The 24,699-nt window shown below is 52.4% G+C and overlaps 1 protein-coding gene and 1 long non-coding RNA gene across 4 annotated transcripts in view; one reads left to right on the top strand and one right to left on the bottom strand.

Annotated features, from left to right (window-relative positions):
* Positions 1–2,245: 2,245 nt before the first annotated feature.
* On the bottom strand, positions 2,246–6,776 carry LOC105745149 (uncharacterized). The gene is made up of 2 exons (XR_011646494.1): positions 6,521–6,776; positions 2,246–3,686 (listed from the first exon to the last, which is right to left on the bottom strand). It is a non-coding gene; the product is annotated as an uncharacterized lncRNA (long non-coding RNA).
* HVCN1 (hydrogen voltage gated channel 1) overlaps positions 6,190–24,699 on the top strand; it is a 35,786-nt gene continuing 17,276 nt past the window's right edge. Inside the window, exons 1-2 of one of the 3 annotated variants that reach the window (XM_058281375.2) lie at positions 6,190–6,238; positions 11,468–11,507. In XM_058281375.2, coding sequence (XP_058137358.1) covers positions 11,487–11,507 — 21 coding nt within the window. In that variant the 5' untranslated portion in view covers positions 6,190–6,238; positions 11,468–11,486. Of the gene's footprint in view, positions 6,239–7,949; positions 8,068–11,467; positions 11,508–22,504; positions 22,596–24,699 lie in introns of those variants that run through there. The other 2 variants (XM_058281376.2, XM_071209791.1) reach the window with 2 other exon arrangements.

Raw genomic sequence — 24,699 nt, 5'->3', positions numbered from 1 at the left:
TAAATGACTTTTTTTTTTTTTTTTTGAGGTACTGGGGCCGGGGATTGAACCCCAGACCTCATATATAGGAAGCTGATGCTCAACCACTGAACCACATTAGTTCCCCTAAATTGGTTTTTTTTCCCCCTCCTTTTAGGCATCTCTAAATGTACAAAATTTTTTACAAAATTTGAAAAGCCAATTTTCAAAAAGTGATCAATAAAGACCCCCTATAGCTTCTTGTTTTACTGCATAGATATTTTTGTAGTTTTTTCTTTTATTTATTTTTTTTCAAACTTTGACTTGGGGTAACATACATACAACCTAAAATTTCTCGTATGCTTCCTTTCCTGGCAAACTCTCCCCACATATTTGACAACTTATTTATATAATACAGCCATCTCCTGCTTCTTAAAACATATGTGAAAATGGATGTAAAAACTTCAACTCTAAGTGTACTTAATTCTGAACTCCTGATTATTTCAGCTCAAATTTTGTCTTCCTAAAGTATCTCAGCAGAGATTGCAGTGCACTCTAAACATCTTTGTAGAGTAAAACGATATTTATTCTGATCTACTCTTGATTGCCCAGTAATATTCTTTGGCCCAATTTATGCTTCTATATATCTGAGTTAAAACAAAGCTTTAAATATGTCATCTGAATTAGAATAGCTCTCTTTCTCTTTGCCCACTGACTTAATTGAAAGGGAATCTGCCTGGGTCACAGCACACAGTAGGGGCAGAGATCCATTCCTGAAGTACACCTAAGCTATGTCAACCTTTTTTGTCCCTTAGTACAACCAACAACAAACATGCAAATTATATTACCTTCTCTGAAATACATGGCTTCATTATGACTCCAACTTTTTTTTTTCTCCCCGAGGTACCAGGGCTGGGGATTGCACCCAGGAACTTGTTTGTGGGAAGCTCAGCCACTGAGCCTCATGGGCTCCCCTGAGTCGGTTTTTTTGTTTGTTTGCTTGTTTGATTTTTTGTTTTCAGGAGGCACCAGGGACCAAACCTGGGACCTCCCATGTGGGAAGCAGGCACTCAGCAGCTTGAGCCACATCAGCTCCCCTGACTCTGCCTTTATGGCGACATGGAGAGATGCACACAATGAAAGATAAGAAGGTTATCCTAGCAAGGGCAACTTAAATGGGCTAAGATTCTGACATGATTTGAGGTCATCTGATAAATATATTCCCTACAAAACTGCCTATTTTTAGACGACATGATTATTCAAATAGGGAAAGAAAATCACCTATGGCCAAGTTACCATGTGGAATTCTCTTACCAAGGCTACAGTGTGCCTACCTCATGCTGTGAGCTGGCATTCTTGGTATGGGTATCAGAATCCCCTAACTTCTGACAGAATTCTGAATTCTTGTTGATTTCTTAAGACAGATTTACTAACTTTTTAAAGGTGAAAAACAAATACATAAACTTTCTAGCTTATCTTTTTTTTTTAGCTTACCTTTAAATTACCACAGAAGTTATTAGAAAGAATTTTATCCTCTTAACTTTAAGAGAATTTTCTAGTAATATGCTTAGTTAGGAAAGTCAAACATGTCCAAAATCTCAATTTTCATGTTCATCTTTTTACTGGTTAAGGAGTGCAGCAGTATACACATATTTGTAAGGCTTTTACAATAAACAATATATAAGGCACATCACAGAGTTGTGAAAAGAACAAATCTTGGGGGTTGGCGTTAATCTTTGAACAAAAAAAGACTTCAAAGTCACTTTTTTGCCCTATAAATACAAATACTGTTTAAAGGAAATAGGCAGTATGTTTATCCCCAAATTCATATCCATTTCAAAGAAGCATCAAAGGATGTTCAAGCCTCATTAAAAGGTGAACATCAGGAAACGGATGTGGCTCAAGCTGTTGGGCTCCCGTTTACCATATAGGTCCAGGGTTCAATGCCCAGGGCCTCCTGGTGAAGGCGAGCTGTCCTGCGCCAAGCTGGCCCACGCAGAGTGCCAGCCCACATGGGAGTGCCACCCCTATGGGAATGCCACCCCGAGTAAGAGTACCAGCTGACGCAGAGAGCTGGCGCAGCAAGATGACGCAACAAGAGACACAGAGGAGAGACAATAAAAAGATGTAGCAGAACAGGGAGCAGTGGTGGCGCAATAGAATGATTGCCTCTCTCCCATTCTGGAAGGTCCCAGGATCAGTTCCCGGAGCCGCCTAATGAGAATACAAGCAGATACAGAAGAACACACGGCGCATGGGTACAGAGAGCAGACAATGGGGGGGTGGGGAGGGAGGGGGAATAAATATCTTTTTTAAAAAAAGGTGAGCATTAAAACTTAACAGTTGCATTCATGCAAATCAAAGAAACTATAGTCAATTTTGTAGATCTTAACATTTAAACAGAAGCAAAAGATAAATTGATGAACCGGCTTGTAGAAACCGTTTAGCTCTTCTTGGTTGGCATGGTTGATATATCTGGCAAGTGGTATAGTCAGTTCTAATTTCTCTTTTTCCCTCTCAGCAATTTTAACCCCATCAGTTTTATTCCAACTCTCTCTTCCTTTTTTGAAGTAATTTCCAAAATAAGATGGCAACTATAGTAGCTGCAACAAGTGTAGTGGTAACGATCATAGCAATGAGGTCGGGGCCTAAAGGTCTTGGACTTGGTCGCCTTGAGGGAATAGGCACAAACCCCGGACTTGAACCTGGAGGTGTAGGAGTGGAAACAAACCCTGGATGACTTGAACCTGGAGGTGTAGAAGTGGGAGCAGATCCTGGATGACTTGAAGGTGGTAATTTAGAAGTAGGAAGACTAGAAGGTCTCATACATGTTGGAAGTGGGGGGTGCCAAGTACTATTCTCTTCACAGACAACTCTGCTGCTGCCTTCAAGGACAAAATCCTCATTGCATTCAAACGTGACTGTCGCTTTGTAGCTATACGTTGATCCAAATCCCGATGTCTGCCTGCCATTTGCAACTACTGGACGGCTACATCTGACCATTTTGCACTGAGGAGGAGCACTGTCCCATTCTCCTGAGGCAGTACAAATAAGACTTCTATTTCCAATGAGTGAATATGAATTTGGTCCACTTACGGGGTTACAACTATAAGTCACTACTTCATTATATGAATATGTGTCCTTTCCACTATTTGTGTATTGTCCATTTGTTATACCTGGAGGTGGTAAACACAAAACCACTTGACAAACTGGAGGGAAATCACTCCAATCAACAGTGTTTCCAGAAATCTCGCAATATAAAATTCGTTCACCAATTAAGTTATAACCTTCGTCACAAACATATTCGATCTGTGAGCCAAACTCGAGCGTTCCATTTACTACATTTATCCTGCCATTTGCAGGTTCTGCTGGATGGCTACACACTTTTTTTTTACAAGCCTCTTGGAGAGGTGCCCATGTGTTATCACTCTGGCAAACAGTGCTGAGGGGGAAAGTGTGCTTATGAGTATATCCCAGGCGGCATGTATAAACTATTCTGTCCCCAGGAACATAATTGGCTTGAGAATTATTCGCCAGCTTCATAGTTGAAAACCTTGGTGGTTCATCACAGGAATCGGAGACTGCATTTAGCAGGAGCAGCACCAGGGTCACCAGCAGGGGTCCGAGGGAGGATCGGGAAGGAAAGGGACTCTCGCAGCAGCAGAGAAACGCCCTGTGCGGCAAGGAAGATGCCGTCATTTTTCTGGAAATCAGCTGAACACCTGAGCCTGAGCGACAAAGAGACTGCTCTGAGACAGGTTATCAGACGTAACAATTGGCAGACTGAGAGTTCAGTGGGGAACCTGCCACTGACTGTAGCCTGGACCACGCCTGGGAGGAAAGTCCCCTGAGTTGGTTTTTTTCATTTGTTTACCTGTTTGTTTTTTTTGTTTCTAAGAGGCATCGGAACTGAACCTAGGCCCTCCTTTGTGGGAGGTGGGAGCTCAACTGCTGGAGCCCCATCTGCTCCCCAGAACTAAGCTTTTAACCTAATAAATTCCCAGCAACTTTTAGCAAAATGAAATAGTTTTTCTCTTTTCTATCTTTATACCTCCTGTTTCTTATCTTATTGCATTGGCTGGGGTTGTCGATATAATGTCGAATTGTGGCAGTGATGGTAGGCATCATTATTATTCTCAACATTCATGTATTCAGTAAGTTAATTTATTCAGTTTTTTAAAAAATGTATTCAATACTACATGTCGACCCTGTGCTGAGTGCTGGGCATAAAGATATAACAAAATTGAAATATTTTCCTATCTACTGAGAAGACAGAATAGTAGAGAGATTTCAGTGAAGATAGCAGCACTGTTGAGAACATTGCTAAATTCTCCAGATGTGCTGAGCTGCTTCCTCAAGATCCTGGCTCCCACAACTACGGAAATAGGTGCCTGCTGGTGACCCTGCCAGAGTATAAGGCTGGGGGCTGCAGGCTTTCCCAGGTCCACTGCAGTGTGGGGTAAAGAGGTAAGCATATGGGAGAAATACTGAATGATGTCTGCAGCACGGGGTCAGCCAGAGGGCCAAGCCAGAGTTTGAACCTTGTTTCAGTAGAGCCAACTTTAGGAGAGTTAAGGCCACCCCCTGCTTGTCTGGAGCTTAAAGCCAGGACAGGACCATTATTACAACCAGCAGAGGACTGCAGCTTAGAGGGGGCAGTTAGCTGAGGGGATGCCTGTTCCCTCCCCTCCTCCCTTCCCAACACAAGGGGAGTGAGTGCAGAGGAGGGGTGGCGGGAGCAGGCCACACATCCTGAGCTGGCACTGGGGGCCACGGGGAGAGTTTTTAATCAAAGGCTGAAGTTTACAGTGGATCAGACTCTGCCTTGGGGACTGGGATGGGACTGTTGTGATAACAAAACAAAGCCTGCTGCCCAGGAGGAGGGGAGGAAGAGCAGCCAGGAGCAGATGATGGAAACAATACCCCTGGGGCAGGCCAAATGATGGCCCCAATCCCTGAAATGTGTGAGTGTGTGGATATGATTAAGTTAAGATCTTGACCTGAGGACATTATCCTGGATTAGTTGGGTGGGCCCAACGTCACACAAGTGTCCTTATAAGACAGGACCGAGGCAGGAGTCAGAGCTATGAGGACAGAATGATGTGGCCCCGAGCCAGGGAATTTCAGGTGGCATCCAACAGCTGGGAAAGTCAAGGAACTGATTTTCCCCTAGAGCCTGTAGAAGGAGCACTGTCCTGCCAACACCTGGCTTTGCCCATTTTTGGAATCTGACCTCCAGAACTGTAAGATTAGACATTTGGGTTGCTTTAAGCCCCTAAATTTGTGATAATTTGTTACAGAAGCAGAAGGAAACTAATAGTCCCCAAGAAGATGAGCCTCCTCTCTGCAGCTCATCAGATCCGAGGTGTGTAAGAGATGGCTTCTGCCCTTGGGAAACCTGGGACAAGTGGTCTTTCTGGGACAGAGGCTGATGGAGCCTCTGTGGGAGCAGTGCCAGAAGTGAGGTGGGAACACGGTCCTGGGAGGTCCAGGTAAGGCAGAGCCCCCTACCCCAAGGGTGCAGGAGGTGGCCGTGGAGGGTGGCCAGGAGGGGAGCGAGCAGAGACGCTCAGCCCAGGCTCCTCAGCCTCCAGGCGAGGGGCGCCCACCTCTTGTGGCCACCGGCCCTCGAGCAGGGACCCCCCTTACCTCTGCCCCAGCACCCCATCCAGGGCAGCCCTGAGCGCCTTAAGGTTGACTGCCCTCCTAGGACGTTCTGGCCACCCCCAGCGGACCCCGTGCAGGGGCAGGCCAGGCCACCGGGAGCCTCGGGTAAGGACTGGGGCGTCTCAGGCAGGGGGCGCGGGCAGGGAGTGGTGGGCTGCCCGGGACCAGGCCCCGCACTCCAGCGGGGCTGAGGGGGTGCAGGACGGGTGGCCTGGCTCCCGCGGAGGAAGGAAGTGGTTCCCTCCCCCGTCCCTTCCCATGGGCTCGCCTGGACGGGTTCTCGTGATTCCTTCCCACAGGCGGGACCTTTGTCCCTCTGAGGACCCGGGGAGGCTTCCCTGGGAAAGGGAGGGGGACAGCACCGGGTGGGGGCAGCTGGAGACCAACAGAGTCAGGGAGCTCGCCAGACAGGCAAGAACCAGAACCAGGGGCACAGTCACCCAAGCAAGCGCTCCGGGGCCCCGAGCGCGGCCTGAGAGCGCGGGAGGCGAGAGGCGGGACGGGGAGGGGAGCCGGGCGGGGCGGGCACGGGGGCGGCGGGGCGGGGAGGCGGGGCTGGCGGCGGGGACCGCGGGGCTCGCAGTTGCTGCGGTGGCCGCGGGCGGAGCGCAGGGTAAGTGCTCCGGGGCCGGGGTGGCGCGCGGGGGCGGCTCGGGGCGCGCGGCCCCCTCTGCGCGCCGCCCAGTCCCTGCCGAGGACCCCCCTCCCCGCCGCCCCCCGTCCTGCCTGAGACACGCGGAGCCCCAGCCCGGCCCCCCGACCCCAGCTGACCCCAGGCCTTGCGTTTCCCGCCGCGGCCCACGCAGGGGGGCACTGGGGCTGGGGGTGCCCCGGGCCCTGCCCTCCCGGGGGTCGGGGTGGGCCCCGGCGGAGGAGCGGGCGGGCACGCGCTTACCAGCCCTGGGAAGGCAGCCCCCTTAGGCCTCAGTCATCTCTCCTCGAAAGTGGGAGCGTGGACTAGAGCCCCCCTTCTGCAGTGAGTGCGCCTCAAGGGCTGGGGCCGTCCCCTCAGCACCCTGCTGCCGCGGGGTCGTGGGTGCCATCAGCTCCTTCTGAGAGGGGAGGACACCCCGCCTCAGACGGCCCCGTGACCTACCTTGGGTCACACCCAGCCTGAGGAGCCGGTGCCCGGCCGCCCCCGGGGCTACGGGGCTACGGGGCTGCGGGGGGCTGGGGCTTTGGGGGTCTGGGGCTGCGTGACTCGGGAGCCTTTGATGGGTCATGCGCCCCGCCCCGCCCCGCCCTGCTCTCCCGGGCAGCCTGCCTGCGGGAAGGAAGAGCAGAGCGGGCACCCCAGGGGAGGCGACATGAGCGGGGCGCCCCTCTGGGGGGGTGGGCGCTGGCCCTGCAGACATCCTTCACCTGGAAACCCTGACAGCACCCACCTGGTGGGGCCAGGGCTGCTGAGGAGTAAAAGTGGTGCGTTGGCGCCAAGGGTTCAAGTCCAGGCGGACCGAGAAGAACAGGGAATGCTGGCAGTGCCCAGGCATCTGCTGGGCGCAGGAGTTCTTGCAGGCTTAGGGATGTGACCTCAGCTCGGCTTCCTCATCTGCCCCCCCCGGGGGGTGAAACAGAGCACCCACCTTCCAGGACTGAGCCCAAGCTTCCAGGAGAGGCCCGGCGCCTTGCCTGGAACCAGGTCCTCCCACTGCGTGTCCCCTCCCCGCCATCGCCACCCCTCGGGCAGCCCTTCCCTCTCCTGGGACCTCTTAGCCTCGGGTTGCTCAGAGCCGCCTGAGATCTGCAGTGTTTCCGGACAGCCCCACCACCAGCTGGAAGCGTCTTGAGTAAGACCAAGGGGGCGCAGCAACTTCTCCTTGTCTGACTCCCCCTGGGGAAAGGCTGGCCTGGCCTCTGAGTTCAGCCCGAGTAGGGGCAGGGTTTTGAAAATCTTTGCTCTGAGGCTTGCGCAATTCCAGAACAGCTCGGCCACCCCGAGTCCTCCCGCCACTGGTTTAGCAAGGAGGAAGCCCGGGGTATTTTGACCCCAAAACTGTTGCTCTCCTAGTCGCTCAGCGTGAAGCCTTAGAGCCTATCCTCCACGCTGCTGCGTCTCCTGTCTCCACATCTAGGCCAGTAGCAAGTTCCACCCCTAAGCATATTGCCCGTCAGGCCAGTCCTGCATCCCCACCTTGTCCCTAAGTCCAGGCCGCCATCATCTCTTGACTCTTTTCTCATCTCCCTGCCACTGCCTCTGACCCTCAGATCTTCAGCATTGTCTACCAAGCCCCCAGAAGTCTTCCCTGGCTATGCCAGCTGTGAAGCGGCCACACTATTGTATTCTGTTTTCCTTTCGGTGTTATCTTGTTGAGGTTTATGTGTTTGTTTCCTCAGTTTCTTATTTGTCTCCCTGGCTTACACCTCAGCCCACCGCAGCCCTGACCTTTTTCTTGCCTCTTCACTCTGATTCCCCAGAGCACCCACCACAGTGCCTGCCACACAGTAAGTGTTGAGATAATTCTGTACATTGCTAGCAGTGTATGCAACCTTCTGAGTTCTACTTTTTTAATTTACAGTTGCTTAACAGTATTCTTTCTTCATTTCTGCATAGGCCTCAGAAGTGTCTCATTCCCCCTAAAAGACCACTGTCTTCCTCAGCTTTTCTCTGAAGTGGGGCGTCAGAGCTATTTCCCAGGTTAAGCCATTACATCCAGTTTAGCTTTAAATATTTTTGTCCAAACTACATAGTTTTTTATTTCAAAGGATTTCTTTGAGACATAGTTCCCAGGCTTATGTGTTCAAGCTAGGACCACAGTCATTTTGAAAGCAACTCCTGCTTATTATCAGATGGCTGTTCAGAAAGATGACCCCTAGCAAAGCATGCAGGTTTCCCTACAGCCCCACAAGCGCTGGGTTTTATCCTTTTTATTTGTTTTGGCTACTTTAATGGGAAGGGCATGGTAGATTTCAATTTTCTGTTGCTTGAATTAGTGAAGCTGGATGCTTTTCCAAGTGTGTTTGCTGTTTCTCTTTCCTGTCTTGAGAAGGAAGGAAAATTCTAGGGCACTTGAGTTCTTCCTTTCACTTTTGCTGGTGGTGATGGTCCCACTTGAGCCCATCATTGTGAGAGCAGGGTCCCAGGGACCTGGAACAGAACACACTGAGCCACACTCTGGTGGCAGAAGCTTCTCTCCATCAACCAGCAAGACACTCTGCGGGGCCCACAGCATGGGTTAGATACTGGGAGGAGAGACTCTCCTTTTTTTTTTTTAAGTCTTTGGAAAAATTTTTTTCCAAAATGGTAATATTTTATTTTTAAATTACAGTAACACATGCTGTGCAGGGTTATTTATTGAAACGTTGGTGCAACAAAAGCTTTCCAGGCCACCCAAATGCTTGTCACTAGCAGATCTAAACAGATGACAGTGCCTTCCACCGTGGAGTCCTGGGGAGTCCTGGGCAGCCACTGCAAGGTGGACTGGATCTAGAACACTGGGCACGGAACAGTCTTGGAGATACTCTGGAGTCTCCTCTGGCTGCTGTTTTTTTTTTTTTTTTTTTTAAGATTTATTTATTTCTCTCCCCACCCCTTGTTGGTTTGTGCTCGCTGTCTGCTCTCTGTGTCCATTTGCCCTGCTTTCTTCTGTGTCTGCTTGTCTTCTCTTTAGGGCACCGGGAACAAATCCCAGGACCATCTGGAGTGAGAGGGAGGCGCTCAATCTCTTGCGCCACCTCAGCTCCCTGATCTGCCGTGTCTCTTATTGCCTCTCCTCTGTCTCTCTTTTTGTTGTGTCATCGTGCTGCACATGGGCTAGCTTTCCTGCACAGGCCAGCTTGCTGCACGGGCCAGTTTACCTTCACAAGGAGGCCCCGGGAATTGAACCCTGGACTTGCTATATGGTAAAAGAAGCCCAATCACTTGAGCAACATCCACTTTCTCTGAATGCTTTTCAACAAATTGCCACAAACTTGGTGGCTTAATACACAAATTTATAATCGTATAGTTCTGGAGGTCAGAGGCCAAAATCAAGTCTTGCTCAGTTATCAAGGTGTGACTGGGCTGTTTTCCTTCTTCAGGCTCCAGAGGAGACTCTGTTTCCTTACCTTTTCCAGCTTCTAGAAGCCACCCACATTCCTTGACTCATGGCCCCTGCCTCCATCTTCAAAGCCAGCAGCGCAGCATCTGCAGCCTGAGCTGCCATCATCGTATTTCCTTCTAGATCTCTGACTCTCCTGCCTCCACTCATAAGGACCCTTGTGATGCCATTGGGTCCACCCACATAATCCAGGACTATCTCCCCATCTCCAGATCCTTAACCTAATCCCATCTGCAAAGTCCCCTATTCACAGATTTCAGGGATTAGGACACAGACATCTTGGGGGGCCATTAGTCAGCCTACCACAGGTACGTTAAGGAATGTGTATGTACGTATGTGCTTGCAAAGACATAGAATACCCCAGAAGGCTATACAGAAAACTGGTAAGAGCGGTTGCCTTTCGGAAGGAGAGCAGGGGTGGAATGGACACTTGTCATGGCAAGTCTTTTTGGATTATTTACATTTTTACTAAATGCATGTCACCTAAGTTAAAAATAACTTTAAAAAGCAGCACATAGGGAAGCGGACTTGGCCCAGTGGTTAGGGCATCCGCCTACCACATGGGAGGTCCGTGTTTCAGACCCCGGGCCTCCTTGACCCGTGTGCAGCTGGCCCATGCACAGTGCTGATGTGTGCAAGGAGTGCCATGCCACACAGGAGTGTCCCCTGCGTAGGGGAGCCCTACGCACAAGGAGTGCGCCCCGTAAAGAGAACCACCCAGTGCGAAAGAAAGTGCAGCCCGCCCAGGAATGGCACCGCACACACAGCTGACACAACAAGATGACGCAACAAAAAAGAAAAACAGATTCCCGGTACTGCTGCTAAGGATAGAAGTGGTCACAGAAGAACACACAGTGGATGAATACAGAGAGCAGACAACTGGAGGGGGGAGGGGAAGGGGAGAGAAATAAATAAAAAATAAATAAATCTTTAAAATAAAAATAAAAAGCAGCACATAGGGAAGCAGATGTGGCTCAAGCAGTTGGGCACCTGCCTACCACATGGGAGGTCCAGGGTTTGGTTCCTGGTGCCTCCTAAAGGTGAACAAGACAGCGAGCTGACATGGCAAGCTGATGAAATGAGCTGATGCAACGAAGAGACACAACAAGGAAACACAATGAGATATAACAAGTGGGAACGGATGTGGCTCAAACCACTGGGCACCTCCGTCCCATATGGGAGGTCCCATGTTCCATTCCCAGTACCTCCTAAAAAGAAGATGAGCAGACAATAAGCACAAACAATGAGGGGAGGGAGGTAGAAATAAAAATTTTTTTAAAAAAGCAACTCATAGTCATCATAAAAGATCAGACCTTCCAGAGACGAAGAGAAGGAAAATACCCTCCCGTTAAGAAAGCAACCTCTTTCCCCCAGAAATAACCACTATGAAGTTTGGCTATGTCCTTCCAGATTTAGAAAATGCATATATAATCCTGTACGCACTATTGTAATATGCTTTTTTTTCTTTTTTTTTGGCTTACTCTATTGGTTTCTTTCCACACCCATATATGAAGGTTTACTATCAGCCTCTAACAGCACTAGAATCTTCTGCTGTTCGGGTGTACTTTAACTGATGTGACCAGACTCTTGTTAGTGCACGTTTTGACTGTTTGCTGCTCTCCAGGATAATCCCAATGCTGTGATACGCATTCTTCTACTTACACTTTGAGCCTTTACACTCTTCAGACATTGTTAACCTAAGCAAGTTTAAAAACGATTTGTTGGAAAGTATATTGCAAAGCCATGTTACTAAGGCAAGTAGCAACGGGATGGCATATTTGGACCAATGTTCTCTTATTTTCCAGATCCAGAGGCAGCAGAAAAATGGCCACCTGGGATGAAAAGGTAATTTGATTCTGGGGGACTGGGGGAAGCGGGCGTAGCTCAGTGGTTGAGCACCTGCTTCCAACGTACAAGGTCCTGGGTTCAATCCCCGGTACCTCCTAAAAAAAAAAAAAACAACTAAGCTAAACTTTGATTCCGAGGGACTGGCAGGGTTAAAAGACCCCTCAGCCTTGCAAAGATAATCTTGTTTAGTGTTTTCAGAAGGCTAGAGGAGAACTCAGAGTAGAGGATGTTTCCATCATACTGAAGTTTTTGACGTCACCAAGGTGAAAAACTTCAGAAGAACTTCAGAAAACCTCAAGATTTGTTGATAATCTGAAATCAGACCATTTTAATCTGAGCTCTGCATTTTAATGACCAAGCGTCATCAAGTCAGGCCCTTCATCTCCCTGAGCCTCAGTTTCCCTCTTTGAAAAATGGGAAAAGCTGATTCATCAGCTCCACCCCTAGGTCTTATTGGGAGGATTCAATTAGAAAATGCCCATGGAGTACTAGGCAAGAGGGGCTTTTACCAGCCGCTCATTTTATAGATAAAGAAACTTGGGCTCAGAGACGGAAAGGCACCTGCCCAAGAGCACGCAGCTAGGAAGCTGCCGCAGTGGAATTCCACCTCTGGCCTGACTCTAAAACTAGTGCCTTGCCTCCTGTATCACGTGACCATCCCCAGGCAGGACTCATAAACTTTTGCTGATATCCAGGGTGCAGGTTTGTTGGGTTTGGGGGCCATTGCTTGTGAACGGATCAGGGCAAAGTGGAAAGGAAGGGTTGGCTTCCATTGTCAACTGTCAGCGTGGAGGCTCCGGGGACCTGGCCAGGTAAATCTGCCCAGGGCAATTCTAGAAGCTCAAGGTAGGGGCAGGACTGAGGGGCAGAGTCCAAGAAGCAAATGTGAGTCCCCAGCCCAGAGAGGACCGCAGAATAATGAAGGACGTTGCAGTTCATCACACTGATGACCGCTTTGATTGTTAAAGCCATTCTGATTTTAGAAATGTTTAAAATGTGGGGGGGTAGGGGTGGCAGGGAATGGCCAGTGGCACTTGTAGGTACCTCCAGTCTTTCTGATTTCAGAAATGTTGAAATGTGGGGAAAGTGTTCAGCTTTGAAACTATGGAATATGGTTGTAGCAATCACAGTATTAACAACAGCTAACCCCCATTGGGTACTTACTCTGTGCCAGGCATGTGCTGAGGGCTAACTTAATAGTTTTTAAACCCACACAATAACCCTATGTAGTAAGTATTATTCCCCCGATTTACAGATAGGGAGACTGAGGCACAGAGAGTTAAGCAACTTGCTCAGTCACATAGACTCTCTGTGCTGTGTGCACTTGGCAAAACAATCCATTCCACAGATGGGAGAGTTCTCGAGGGGGAAGAGTGGAGGAAGTGTCCAGCCTGGGCAAGAGGGGAGCAAGGAGGCAGCAAGGACTCTGGGAAGGACTGGGGCAGCACAGGCTCAGAGAGTGCCTCACTCATTCAGTCATTCATCTACCCCATATTTATTGAGCAGTAGCTATGCGCCTTGCACCGACCTAGCCACTTGGGCTTCGTTAGCCAACAGACTCTGCTCCCTGTCCACCTGTGGCTTCCTCTCCAGCTGGGGAGACAGACTCTTTTCAGAAAGTCGCAAACTGAACAGATGAAGGCACATGGTGGGGAGAGCTATGACAGAGAATGGCGTAATACGGGAGCTTCACAGGGGCCACTGAGACCTCTGGATCAGGAAGGCCCCTCCGACCTAATACCTGCAGGGCTGTTGGAAGTCACTGGGTGCAGGAGGAGGCCAGGAAAGGTGTTACCTGGCAGAGGAAGCAGCCTGTGCTGAGGTCAAGAGGCAGAAGGGAGTGAGGCAGAGCTGAGGCTGTGTGCTGGGAGGAAGGGGTGGAGGTGGTGCAGGGGGAGGCGAGGCCGTGCAGAGCCTGGAGGACACTGGAGGGCCCAGTGGTCCTGAGAGCAGTGGGCAGGCAGCGGACAGTTGTAGGCAGGGCTGTGGCTGGACCGGGTCTGGATTCGAAAGTCTCTCTGCTTCTGTATGGAGAATGGATGGAGGGACCCAAATGGACGCAAGGGGACCTGCCAGGCAGGGAGGTCATCCTCCAGGGCAGTGGGGGGGGGGCAGCACTGAAGGAAGTGAGGGTTTGGGGATTTACAGGCACAGGGCACAGGCCTGGGGAGATGACAGTGGAACACCTACAGGATTTGGGACCCCCGTTCACAGGAGGAAGGGTCACTGGTGGGTCTGTAAGGCAGCCTTTGAGCTGACCTTGAGATTGGGACGTGCGGGGCTGTGGGAACGGGTGTTTCTAGCAGAGGGAACAGCATGGGCAGAGGCCCAGAGGTGGGCTCCAGGCGGGTTTTCCACTGAGGAGGGGAGCGGGAGGCACAAGCTTGAGGCCAGATGGCAAAGGGCCTTGACTGCCCAGCCAAGGAGGGCGGATTTCCAGCAAAGGGAAGGGAGAATCTAGCACCCAGCCTGCGAGCACCTGCCTTGGGATGCTCCGTGCCTCCAGGGGGACAGCGGGTTTCTGTCGCGGTGAGGAAGGAGCTGTAGGAAGTGAGTGAGAGCAGCAGGCTCAGGAGCCAGGCGGCCTGCGTTCAAATCCTGCCTCTGCCCCTTTCTGCCTTCGTGACCTTGGACCAGTTTCCTAACCTTCTGTATTAGTCCCTTCAGACTGCTGTAACAAGTGACCTTGACTCAAAACAACAGACAGTTATTCCCGCACCGCTCGGGAGGCCCGAGTCTGGAATCGAGCTATCAGCAGGGTTGGCTCCTGCAGGGGGCTGTGAGGGAGAATCCATTCCTTGCCTCTGTCCCGGCTTCTGGTAGCCGCCGGCCATCCTTGGCGTCCTTGGCTGGTGGCTGCTTCCCTCCAGGCCCTGCCTCCATCCGCACGTGGTCACCTTCCCTGTGTCTCTGCGTGTCCTCTCCTCTTACAAGACCCCACCCCCATCCAGGCTGACCTCCCCTTGACTCATTCCGTTTGCAAAGACCCCATTTCCAAATAAGGTCACATTCTGAGGTTCCGGGGCGACATGAATTGGGGGACGCTCCCTATTCAGCCCACGCCACAGTGACCTCTGCTGCGAAGTGGGGCTGCTGATGACCTGCACACGGGGTTGTGGTGACCATCCTGGAGGCGGGATGGGACTCAAAGAGCCCACCAGCCCACGGGAGCGCTCCATAAAGTCCAGCTGTTGTTAGTAATCAAAGAAAAATGGAAACCACCAGTACTTTCCTTCATTTGCAGTTCCCTGTTTAGCTAGGCAAACCAGAACAGCAAGCAGGCCTGCTCAGTGCTGGTTATACTGTGGTGGAACTGGCTCATTTGTACCTATTGCAAGGGACGAGATGGAGCAGAACAGCTCTTGGAAAGAAATTTGGCAATGCGTATCAAGAACCACAAGGATGCTTCTAATCGAGCCTGGTCATCTCACTTGGGGAACGGGAATAATCCATAAAAAGGAGAAAGTGTCACTTACAGTGCCATGTTGCTTAGCATCTGAGATGCCAGTGACTGTACAGGCACCCCACTTTTTTAGGTACTATGAAGAAAAAACTGTCCTGCCATTTACTCATGATCCAATGCTGAAACACCATCAGATGCTGTTGTAATACACATCCAGATTTCAGAGACATTAAAATGTGAGAAAAAGTGGCCTTAGAATTGGTGATAGAGGTGCTAAAAATGAAGAGCAATCAAAAGTGCAAGAAAAGCATTGACTTCTTGGAAAGTTTCTTGACCATTAAAAAGACAAAAGTCTCATGCAAAGAATTTGTGGGAAGAAATAAGATTCAAGATGGTCTGTGGTCTCTGGATAAAATTGTGAAAAATATAGGTAGGTGGATGGATGGGTGGATAGCTAGAGTAGGTAAGTAGGTAGGTAGTCAGGTAGAGGACAGGTAAGTTTGGGGTGTTGGGTTGTACAAGTACGAATGTGTTTCCCTTTATTCTGCTCATGCTTTTGCAATAGTAATACGAACAGAAATAGATCCAGGGTAAAGGTCTGTTTTTGGGAGTGAATGACAGCAGGTAAAGCTGGGGGACAGCCCTGAGGAGTCTTGGGGGCTCTGATGAGGCGGGGAGGTGCAGGGACAGGTCAGAATGCGTGGGGGCTGAGGCCGTGTCCCAAGGCCTGCAAAGAAACAGCAGGGGAGGCAGAGGGCTGGAATGGAGGTCCAAGGACACGCCTGGGTGGCAGGAGCCTGTTTGTCATCACACAGCGGGTGATGCAAGAGGCTGGCCTGGCTTCGGCTTTGTGGGGACACCAGGGAGATCGAGCCAGGGCCTTGCAGCAAATAAGCCCCTGAACGGTTGAAAGAACAAGCTCCTTTTTAATACGCTGCCCTTATGGAGTTCCGTGTGTTTAAAAATTGTTCCAAGGAGGTTGCTTTTAGGAGCTTTAAAAATTGCCCAGCTCCCCTCGTTTTTGAGTGGAAAGCAACTGTGTTGTCGTAGAAACTGGTGGGCTTTTTAAAGGCGTGGTTCAGGTTCTGGTGGCGGTCACCCTTTCCCCTGAGGTGCGTCAGCAGGCCGTGGGCATCTCCCTCCGTCCCTTCTGCCTGGGTGACCACTGGGAGGGGAGCCCACCTCTCCGAGCCTCAGTAGCCCCCCTGGGTGAGTTGGGTGCAGTAACACTGCCTTGCAGGGCCGCCGTGAGGACTAAACCCGATCGAGCCTGGGAAGCACCTAACAGGTGCCCCGCCCTCGGCAGACGCCCCGCGCAGGTGTCGACTCGCGTGACCCACGGCGGGTGTTCAGCCAGTGCACTGACCTTTGTCCTCAGGGCAGACGGCTGCATTCGGCCAGCCGCACGTGGGGGACTTGGGAGCCGGCTGCGCTCAGCTCCCCCTGTGGCCCTTGGCTCCCTTCTCACGAGGCATCTGGAGCCTGTGGGTTGCAGCTGCGCTTCATTTGCAGCTCTGAAATGAACTGTCAGCACCCGGCCACACCGGGCCAACTGAGCAGGCTCGTGGGCCTGGGGCCCAGGCGTCAGTGCTGTTGCCAAGCTCCCCGTGCTGAGCGCCCCTGGTGAGACGGGCTCAGCACAGTGAGGCAGGAGAGAGGGGCGCCCTTTCCCCTGCGGAGCCTGCCCTTCCCACGGCAGACGCATCAGGAAGACTGTGGAATGGCACAGACAACTCAGCCACACAGCACTGGGTCTTCATTTCTAGCAGGACAGCCAGTGGTTGATCGCTGGCTTCTGTTTAACAAACAGCAAGACTGACCCTTCCCAGATGACAAGAGAGATGTCACAGACTTTAGACAGGACTGTCATCATTTCCCCTCCTCCAGGGAAAGAGGCAGGGCGTGTCCACCCCATACCTGTGCCCTTCAAGCTAAGGGTTCCCACCATCAGTGGGTCAGGAAATCCATGCAATGACTTGCAACCAGCCCTTAAAGAACTGAAATAGAAAGAAGTAGAAAGTGTAGGAGGGCATCGCACATAGTAACTTGAGGGTTGGTTCTAGAATGTGTACACGTAAGGGTGTGCGAAGACGCATGGCGTGAGGTGTGCTGCTGACCGCGGGGCGCAGTGCGGGCGTGTTGCGGGGAGGGGAGCTGGGCAGGAGGGCGGCTCTGCCTCTGCCCGCCTGTGACCCCTGGGCACAGTGTCCTCACCTGTAGGTGCAGAGGGTGCCGTCCCCACCCCGCGGGGCTGTCGTGAGGCTGCTGTCCCCACGAGAACGCTGTCTGCCCCTGGGGATGCTCTGGCCCCCGCCATCGGCACCCAGCCGCAGCCACCTTGCAGGCCGGCACACTCGCCTGTAGAGTAAGGAGGGTCCTGACCCGCAGGAGAGCCCGGCTCTCGGGGACCTTGACCTCCAGGCTCCGGCCGGGCGCGGGTCCCGTCGGCTCCTGGGCCCGCAAGCCGCCCCTCCCCCGCCCACCTGAGCCGGCCGCGTCACAGCGGTTGTTTTTGTGAACCTCAAACTTCCTCTCCACCCTAGAGAAGGGAAAACTTCTACGTTTATTTAAAGACTTCCCTGATTTTAAAAATAGGCATTCCTCAGAACACGCATCCCCAGGGGACGGGGGAGGAAGAGGGCCCACCTTCCCACAGCCCACCTTCCCACAGCCCCGCAGCGGCGGAGGAGAGGGGTGCTCGAGGGGGTCACTGCACCCGCCCACCCGTGTGTAGTGGAAGCCTGGGCTCCGCGGCCGTGGAGGGGGGTGGTGTGCGCGGCAATCACCCAGTCTGCCCAGTGGGTGCTCAGTCTGGGGGGCCGGGGGTGGGGCAGACCCAAAGAGTCACATGAGCAAGTCTCCAGCGGGGAGGGGTGTGGGGTCGTGTGCAGGTGGGAGGGGAGAGGCACCTGCTCGGGCGTCGGAGGGGGCCTCCCTGAGCTGGGATGCTGACGGGAGACCTGAAGGAGGAAAAGAAGATGGGTGACCAGCTGAAAGCGGCGAGGGGATGGGCAGCGGGAAGCATTCGTGGCAGAAGCATGTGCAAAGGCCCTGTGTGGGAGGAACCTGCCCAGCACAAAGGGCTGAATGGAGGAGGCCCTGTGGGCAGAGCGGAGAGCGCGGCGAAAGGCAAGGTCACATAGGCAGCTGAGGGCCACGTCGTGCAGCGTCAGGCGTGGGCCTCAGAAGGGCGCTTTGGTCTCGGTCTGGATTTTTAAAAGCACGGGGAAGCCAGATAAGACCTGCAAGGAAGGGAGAGTGGTGGGGGTCCCTGAGGCCCTTCCCCGGGTTCACCGAAGACTCGGCGTGTGGTTGTACTCATAGCTGGGCCTTACTGCTGTGAAAGAAGACAGACAAAACCACAGAGGGCACAGGGGCGAGAGGCTCAGCCCCGGAGAAACACACACAAGCTTCCAGAGTCCTCTCCTGATGGAGGCACGCGGGGCGCACTTATTTCCTCCAGGAATGAGTTGTGACAACACGCGGGAGATGTCTCCCAGGGAAGCCCCTTAGAGACTCGGAGCCCAGTTTTTGCTGGGGGCTGCTCCCGTAGGCTTCCTCAGCCTGGTATCTGCTGAGATTCTGGACTTTCAGAAAGAGAGCAGGTGTTCAGTGTAAAGCACACTGTGTGCCAACAGTCTAGGCAGGCGAGCCCCTCTCACCCGGGAAAGGTGGGAGCCCTGCCACAATCCAGGTGAGGGCCAAGCAGGCCTTTCTAAGGACCGGAGTCTCTGGCCCACTGGGTCAACTTTTCTGCACGGGCAGCAGCATGACATGTTTCCAGAGGTGTCCTCTGGCTGCTGGTAGAGAACGCAGATGTGACCGGAGAGCACTAAGGAACTGGTACATCCCCCAAGCGAGAGAGTGGAGGCTGGGGCCAAGGTGGAGCAGAGGGGGGAGAAGTAGGTGCCGGCTCCAGAGAGACGCTAAAAGGTGCAGGGCTTAGTGAGGGCTGTGCCTGGGAGAGGAGGAAAGGCCGGCCTTGGGGACAACTCTGGTCCCACCTGGGGGGGGCTGCAGACCTTGGGCCAGGAGACCCAGGGGCAAGTCCAAGGACTGTCTGTGGAACTGGTGGCAGTTGCCATCTTACAAGGCCTCAGTTTCCCCATCTGCAAAGGGAGGGGAGATTGCATCTCAGAATCTTGATTCCATCTCTTACAATATCATTTTTGGTGCTTGGAGAGTCAGCTTTTCGGTCATGTTTTCCCCTTGTTGGCAGAGTGTCCTGGGAAAAACAAAGCAGGGAGGCTTGAGGTCATGTGCCACCTTCACCACTTACTTAGGTTGTTTTGTTTTTAATTTCCAAAATGTACAAATATTCTGTATCTGTCAAACAACTCCCTTAGGTTGTATTTGTCAGTTTGGTTTTTAAAACCCTACATAAACAAATTCCTGGTGTATGAAATTAGAACAACAGGTATATATTAGTTTGAATTATATGAAATTGCCAATTTCTGTCAGTTTTGACCTACAAAAGTGGCGTTTTTTAAAAGTCTTATTTCAGGAAAGTTTTCTTGAATTAGAACTTGAATTATTTGTTCTGCTCCGTTGCTTCGGCTTTCTTATCCGCACTTCCAGTTGTGCCTGATTGGTTCGTCTTCTCCCCCTTCTCTCCCTGCCCCCTCCCCCCTTTCTCCCCACCTCTTCTTTCTCTCTCCCCCTCCCCCACCCCTTCAATAGCCCGCAAGCTGGCTCTCACCCCAATGACCCATTTCTTTTTAAGGTTAAACCTAATAGAATAACAAGTGAAAGTTTCTCTTCACCCCCCACCCTTTCTCAGAGAGAGTCATTTGGTTGTTAATTTTGTCACTTTTAACAAAAATGCAATTATATGCTACATTCTAGCTGGTTTCACTGAACCCCCCACGGCAAGGACCCGTTTCTAAGGCGGTGGACCTTCCCAGCCAGCCCATCCCATCCCGGTGCTGCTGCTGCCCTGGGGGGCTCCAGCCTGGGTGGTTCCTGGGGCTGGGAAGGGGCTGGGACGGTTTCCCGTTTTCCCGGGTTGAGGCTGGTTTGGGGCTGTGGTGGCAGGACTGCAGTGAGCAGGCAGGCACACTTGGGCGCGTTTAGCCAGGTCAGAGGACAGGGACTTTCTTAGATAGAAAGTGGTTTAAGACTGATCACACACAGACACACACACCCCTCCCTGGCATGTCAGAGAGACTCAAACATATTTTGAAAAGATGAAAGAAACTGCCTAGTTGCCCTCCAAAAAAGGGGGTGTGGGTGGCGGACTTGGCCCAGTGGTTAGCGCGTCCGCCTACCACATGGGAGGTCCACAGTTCAAACCCCGGGCCTCCTTGACCCGTGTGGAGCTGGCCATGCGCAGTGCTGATGCGCGCAAGGAGTGCCCTGCCACGCAGGGGTGTCCCCCGCGTAGGGGAGCCCCACGCGCAAGGAGTGCACCCCGTAAGGAGAGCCTCCCAGGTCAAAAGAAAGTGCAGCCTGCCCAGGAATGGCGCCGCCCACACGGAGAGCTGACACAAGATGCCGCAACAAAAAGAAACACAGATTCCCGTGCCCCTGACAACAACAGAAGCAGACAAAGACTACGCAGCAAACAGACACAGAGAACAGACAACGGGGGGGGGGGAGGGGGGGGGCGATATAAATGAATGAATGAATGAATGAATGAATGGGGTGTATCCATTTACAAGCTACCAGGCCCTATGGAATAGCGCCCACTTCTCTGAGCCTCTGTCATCTCCACTGATTCGTGACACAGTGTGACCTTGGGGAAAGTGGTCTCCTCTCTCTGTGCCTCTATTTCCCCTCCTGTAAAAAGGAGAGAATGCTCCTCCCTGCCCTGTCCACTTCTTAGGCGATTCATCAGCACTTTCTTATCAGTGCAAATAAGAAAGCCAAAGCAATGGAGCAGAACAAATAATTCAAGAGATTCTTAGGGGAATATCTTAGGAGATTCAGGGAATGGGAGCTCGCTGAATTTCTGAAAAAGTGCCTTTTCTCTGGTTGTTGGATGCCCACCAGATAGGGACTTGCCCTCCGGCAGGCAGCATGGCTTCAGAGAACCTGCAAAAATAAACTTTCCAGAGAGCATGTTTTCTCCATCTCTCCTAGGTCTGTTTTTCTCATTTCACGCCCTCTCCCTGGTCATTCTTCTGGAGTAAAATCTCTCATGCTTCAAGAGAAGTCGGCGGCCCATCCACCTTGGAGGGGGAGCGACTGTGATTTTGTTGTGTTCATTTATTAAATGTTTACTGAGCCCCCCCACGGTAGGAAGAGTTTCTGCCCTCAGAGTTTTCGGACGAGTGCGAGAGACAGACAAGACCGAGATGTCCCAGTGCTCAACTAATAAGTGGCGTGATGGGGAGGTAGAGGAAGGACCGGCCCCCAGCTGGGGGTGGGGTGGAGGCCTGGTGACGGAAGGCCTCCAGGGGAGGTCAGAAGAGGCAGGAGACCTCCAAGATAAGAGGACAAGACAGACAATGCATAGTCCAGCCAGTGGAGCCAGGATGGACAGAGGCCCAGCAAGTGGCAAAAGCGCCAAGTCCAGGGGAGCGGGAGAAGGCCAGGGGGCGGAGCAGAAATGAGGTTGGAGAGGAGGTGGGGGCTCAGGTAACTGAGAGCTGCACCTTTATGCAGAAGGTGGGGAGAAGGGTTGATGGGAGGGGCTTTTCAGCCTGGGGGACTGGAGGGGAGGGATACAGCCAAATTTGCATTTGAGAAAGATGCCTCTGGCTGAGACTGGAGAAAGCAGAGTTGGGGCCAGAGGCTTCTGCAGGTGTCCAGGCCAGAGGTGGTGGTGGGAAATGATGGGGAAGAGAAGGTGGAGCGTGAGCGGGACTTGATGGGGCTTGTGGCAGAGAGAAAGCCAAGGTGGCTGCTTGGGCTCCCGCCTGGGGCAGCCAGGTCGACGGGGGACTTTTCCCCAGGAGGACGGAGAGGAAGAATGGACATGGGGGAAGATAGAGTGAGTTCAGCGTGGACCAAACTACGGCCGATGCTCGTAACTCACAGCAGTCATCTTGTCTAAAGAATCCCTGAGCCCTGGACGTTTGCTCCCAGGGGCAAGACAGGGCTAGGCTCCTGCGAGCCTCCAGCCATGTTTTCATCAACCTAGCCATACGTGACCACGTTTTATGTCCCTGTGTGTTTAAAGACAGCTTATTTAATATATGTTGTTGATTCCTTAACATTGAACTCATGGCCAACAGCATTACAATTCACGCACGAACAAAGCCTTTCTAACCCCTTGTCTCCGTAAGGCACATCACGGCCTTTCTGTGCTAGGGAGCGCCAGCCAGCACCCAGCACTACACTCGGGGGCCATTTTAAGCAGCAAAACCACCACCAAGAAGCCCAGAAATGTGGCTAACTGTACCGTGCAAAAGCCACTTCCAGTATGAGAACTGAAACAAGAAGACAAACCATCGCCTCGTTTGCCCTTAGACAGGAACACATGCCCTGAGCGGCTCAAAGTTTTCACTGCTCAGCGAGTGACAGTGAACGCACTTCGAGCATCGAGTCCCCCCTTCCGAGCTGGCCCCTTCATCTGTTTGCTCGTTGTTTTTGCTCGTTGTTCTTTGCTTGTTTTATGTTCATTGTCTGTTTGGTTTTTTTTCTTTAGGAGGCAGCGGGAACTGAACCCGGGACGTTCGATGTGGGAGGCGGGCACTCAACTGCTCGAGCCCCATCCACTCCCCTGATTTTTTTAGAAAGTAGGTGAATTTGCAATGCAGAGTCCATTAACGATGAGAATCAAGTGTAATTCTCTGGCAGGATGTCAGAGATTAGGCAGGAGATTTTGACTGGAGCATGGGCAGCACTGAAAACACGGGAGTGCTGAGGCCACCAAAGGGGGTGAGTCTCCAAACACAAGGTCAGGGTCAGGGCCTCAAGGACTGATGTGGGAGCGGGGACCTGGTACAGGAGAAGGGGCAGCCAGAGAGCGGGCGAAAAACGGGGAGGGACTGTCAAGCAGAACCAGCGTCAGCAGGCGTCAGATGACAAAGGGCAGTCGGTCGGGCAGATTTTAGCCAAACAGGCTTCTGGGCTTTGGTCAGGTGCGAAGTGTCCCTGCTTCCACTGGGGTAGGCTCTTGGGATTGCAGGGGACAGGAACACACTCAATCTCGCTCAAGCAACGAAGGAAATGAATCGGTTCACGTCGCTGAAAAGACTGGGGGTTGCAGAGGCTGGAGAGAGATGAAGCGAAAAGAAAGATCCACAAAGGGGGATGAAGTTGGAGTCGGGGAGGCAGGAGGGTGGTTAAGGAGTCATGAGAGTGGGTGCCCAGGGAGGGGCTCCGTGCTCAGGGGCCTGAGCTCCCTGCGTCCCTCCTTCCATCAGCCGGGAAGGGTGGGGCGGCTCAGAAGCCCAGAGTCCAGGGCGGGTGGCGAAGCTGCTGAGGCCCACGGCATTTTCCTGATCCGCTCTTGACTTAAAACCAGACTCGTGTTCTGCTCCACTGGGTGCCGTGAATATTTTCATCCCCAGTTACTCAAAGTTGCTTCTTTACTGGTTGCAGAGTTTCAGAGAGCAAAATTTCCTCTCTTGTAAAATAGAAATGCGGTTTGGGCCGTGTACCCCGAGGCTCCCACCGGGCTGAGAAGAGGCCCAGGAGGCCCGCATCCTCCCCGTGAGGCGTCGCAGGGGGATTTATGGCCAGCAGCTGCCCAGGCAGCCCGGGGCCGGGTGGCCTGGCCCATGGGAGGAAGGGCAGCGCTGCCCTCCAGCAGCGGGCGCTTGATGGGCTCCTGCCCCAGGTTCGTGCCTCCGGGGAGCCTGGCGACACAGACCCTGCCTTCCTAGAGCTTAAATGCTAGTGAGGAGAGAGAGCAAAACTCAACGGTCAGTTACAAACCGTGATAAGGGCCCTGGAAGAGCAAGTAAAAAATATGAGAGACCGTAACTGGGGGACTGATTTAGATCTGAGGGGCCGGGGAGGGCCTCTTTGAGGAAGTGACATTTCCGTGGAGGCTTCAGGCTCAGAGTGTGGAGAAGAGCCTCCCAGCCCTGGGAGCAGCCGGGGCGGAGCCCGAGAGCCCACCAGGGTGGAGGCCCGAGAGCCGGCCGGTTCTGAGTTTGCTGGTAACTCACCTCTGTGCTACTAACCAACCACTGGCTTGCTGGGTACAGAATGTCAAGGTCCCTCCCCCAGCCTGGCCCTGCAGTCTTTGTAGAACCAGCATCTGTCCCAGGGCACTTGACAAGAAAACGTTGGGGCTCACGGGAGGCTTAGGGAAAGGGGTGGTACCCATGGATCAAATTTGGACCTTGGGACCCTCCAAAGCACCCCTGAACAGAGGAAAGGACAGCGCGCTGGGAGCCCTGAGGCTGGAGCCCTGCTCCCCAGCGAGCTGCAGCTGCCTGAGGCCCCATTTGCAAATGCTCCCCTCTCTGAAAGAGTGGGAGGTCAGACAGGCAACCACTGGGGCCTCTGCCCACTCCTGAGCTTGGGAACCCTGTGATGAAAAAGTCTGAACATGCGCCAAAGGTGTCTTGATGGAGAGAGTTTTATTTTGCTTCGAAAAATGTAAAAACTACAGGAGAGTCAAAATTTGTCAGGTTCTCAGGGAACCATCATCTCGAATTGACAGCTGTTAATGTTTTGGCATATTTTTCTCATCTCTTCGTAATTAAAAAAATCGTTTCCGACAGAGTTCAAGTGCTTTCTGACCACCCACCTTCCCCGCTTGCACTCTCACAGTCCTCGCCCCTTTCTGAGGCAGCCTTTTTTTGTCTATTCTGCTCGAGGTTCATTCACCACCCTTTTGCATCTCTCTGTTTTATATTTTTCTATCAAATTTGGACATTTTTTCAG

The sequence above is a fragment of the Dasypus novemcinctus genome, chromosome 19 (assembly GCF_030445035.2).
Source record: "Dasypus novemcinctus isolate mDasNov1 chromosome 19, mDasNov1.1.hap2, whole genome shotgun sequence".
NCBI classification, from domain to species: Eukaryota; Metazoa; Chordata; class Mammalia; order Cingulata; family Dasypodidae; genus Dasypus; species Dasypus novemcinctus.
The sequence above is the reverse complement of the archived record's forward strand: the minus strand, read 5'-3'. Positions and strand labels throughout refer to the sequence as shown.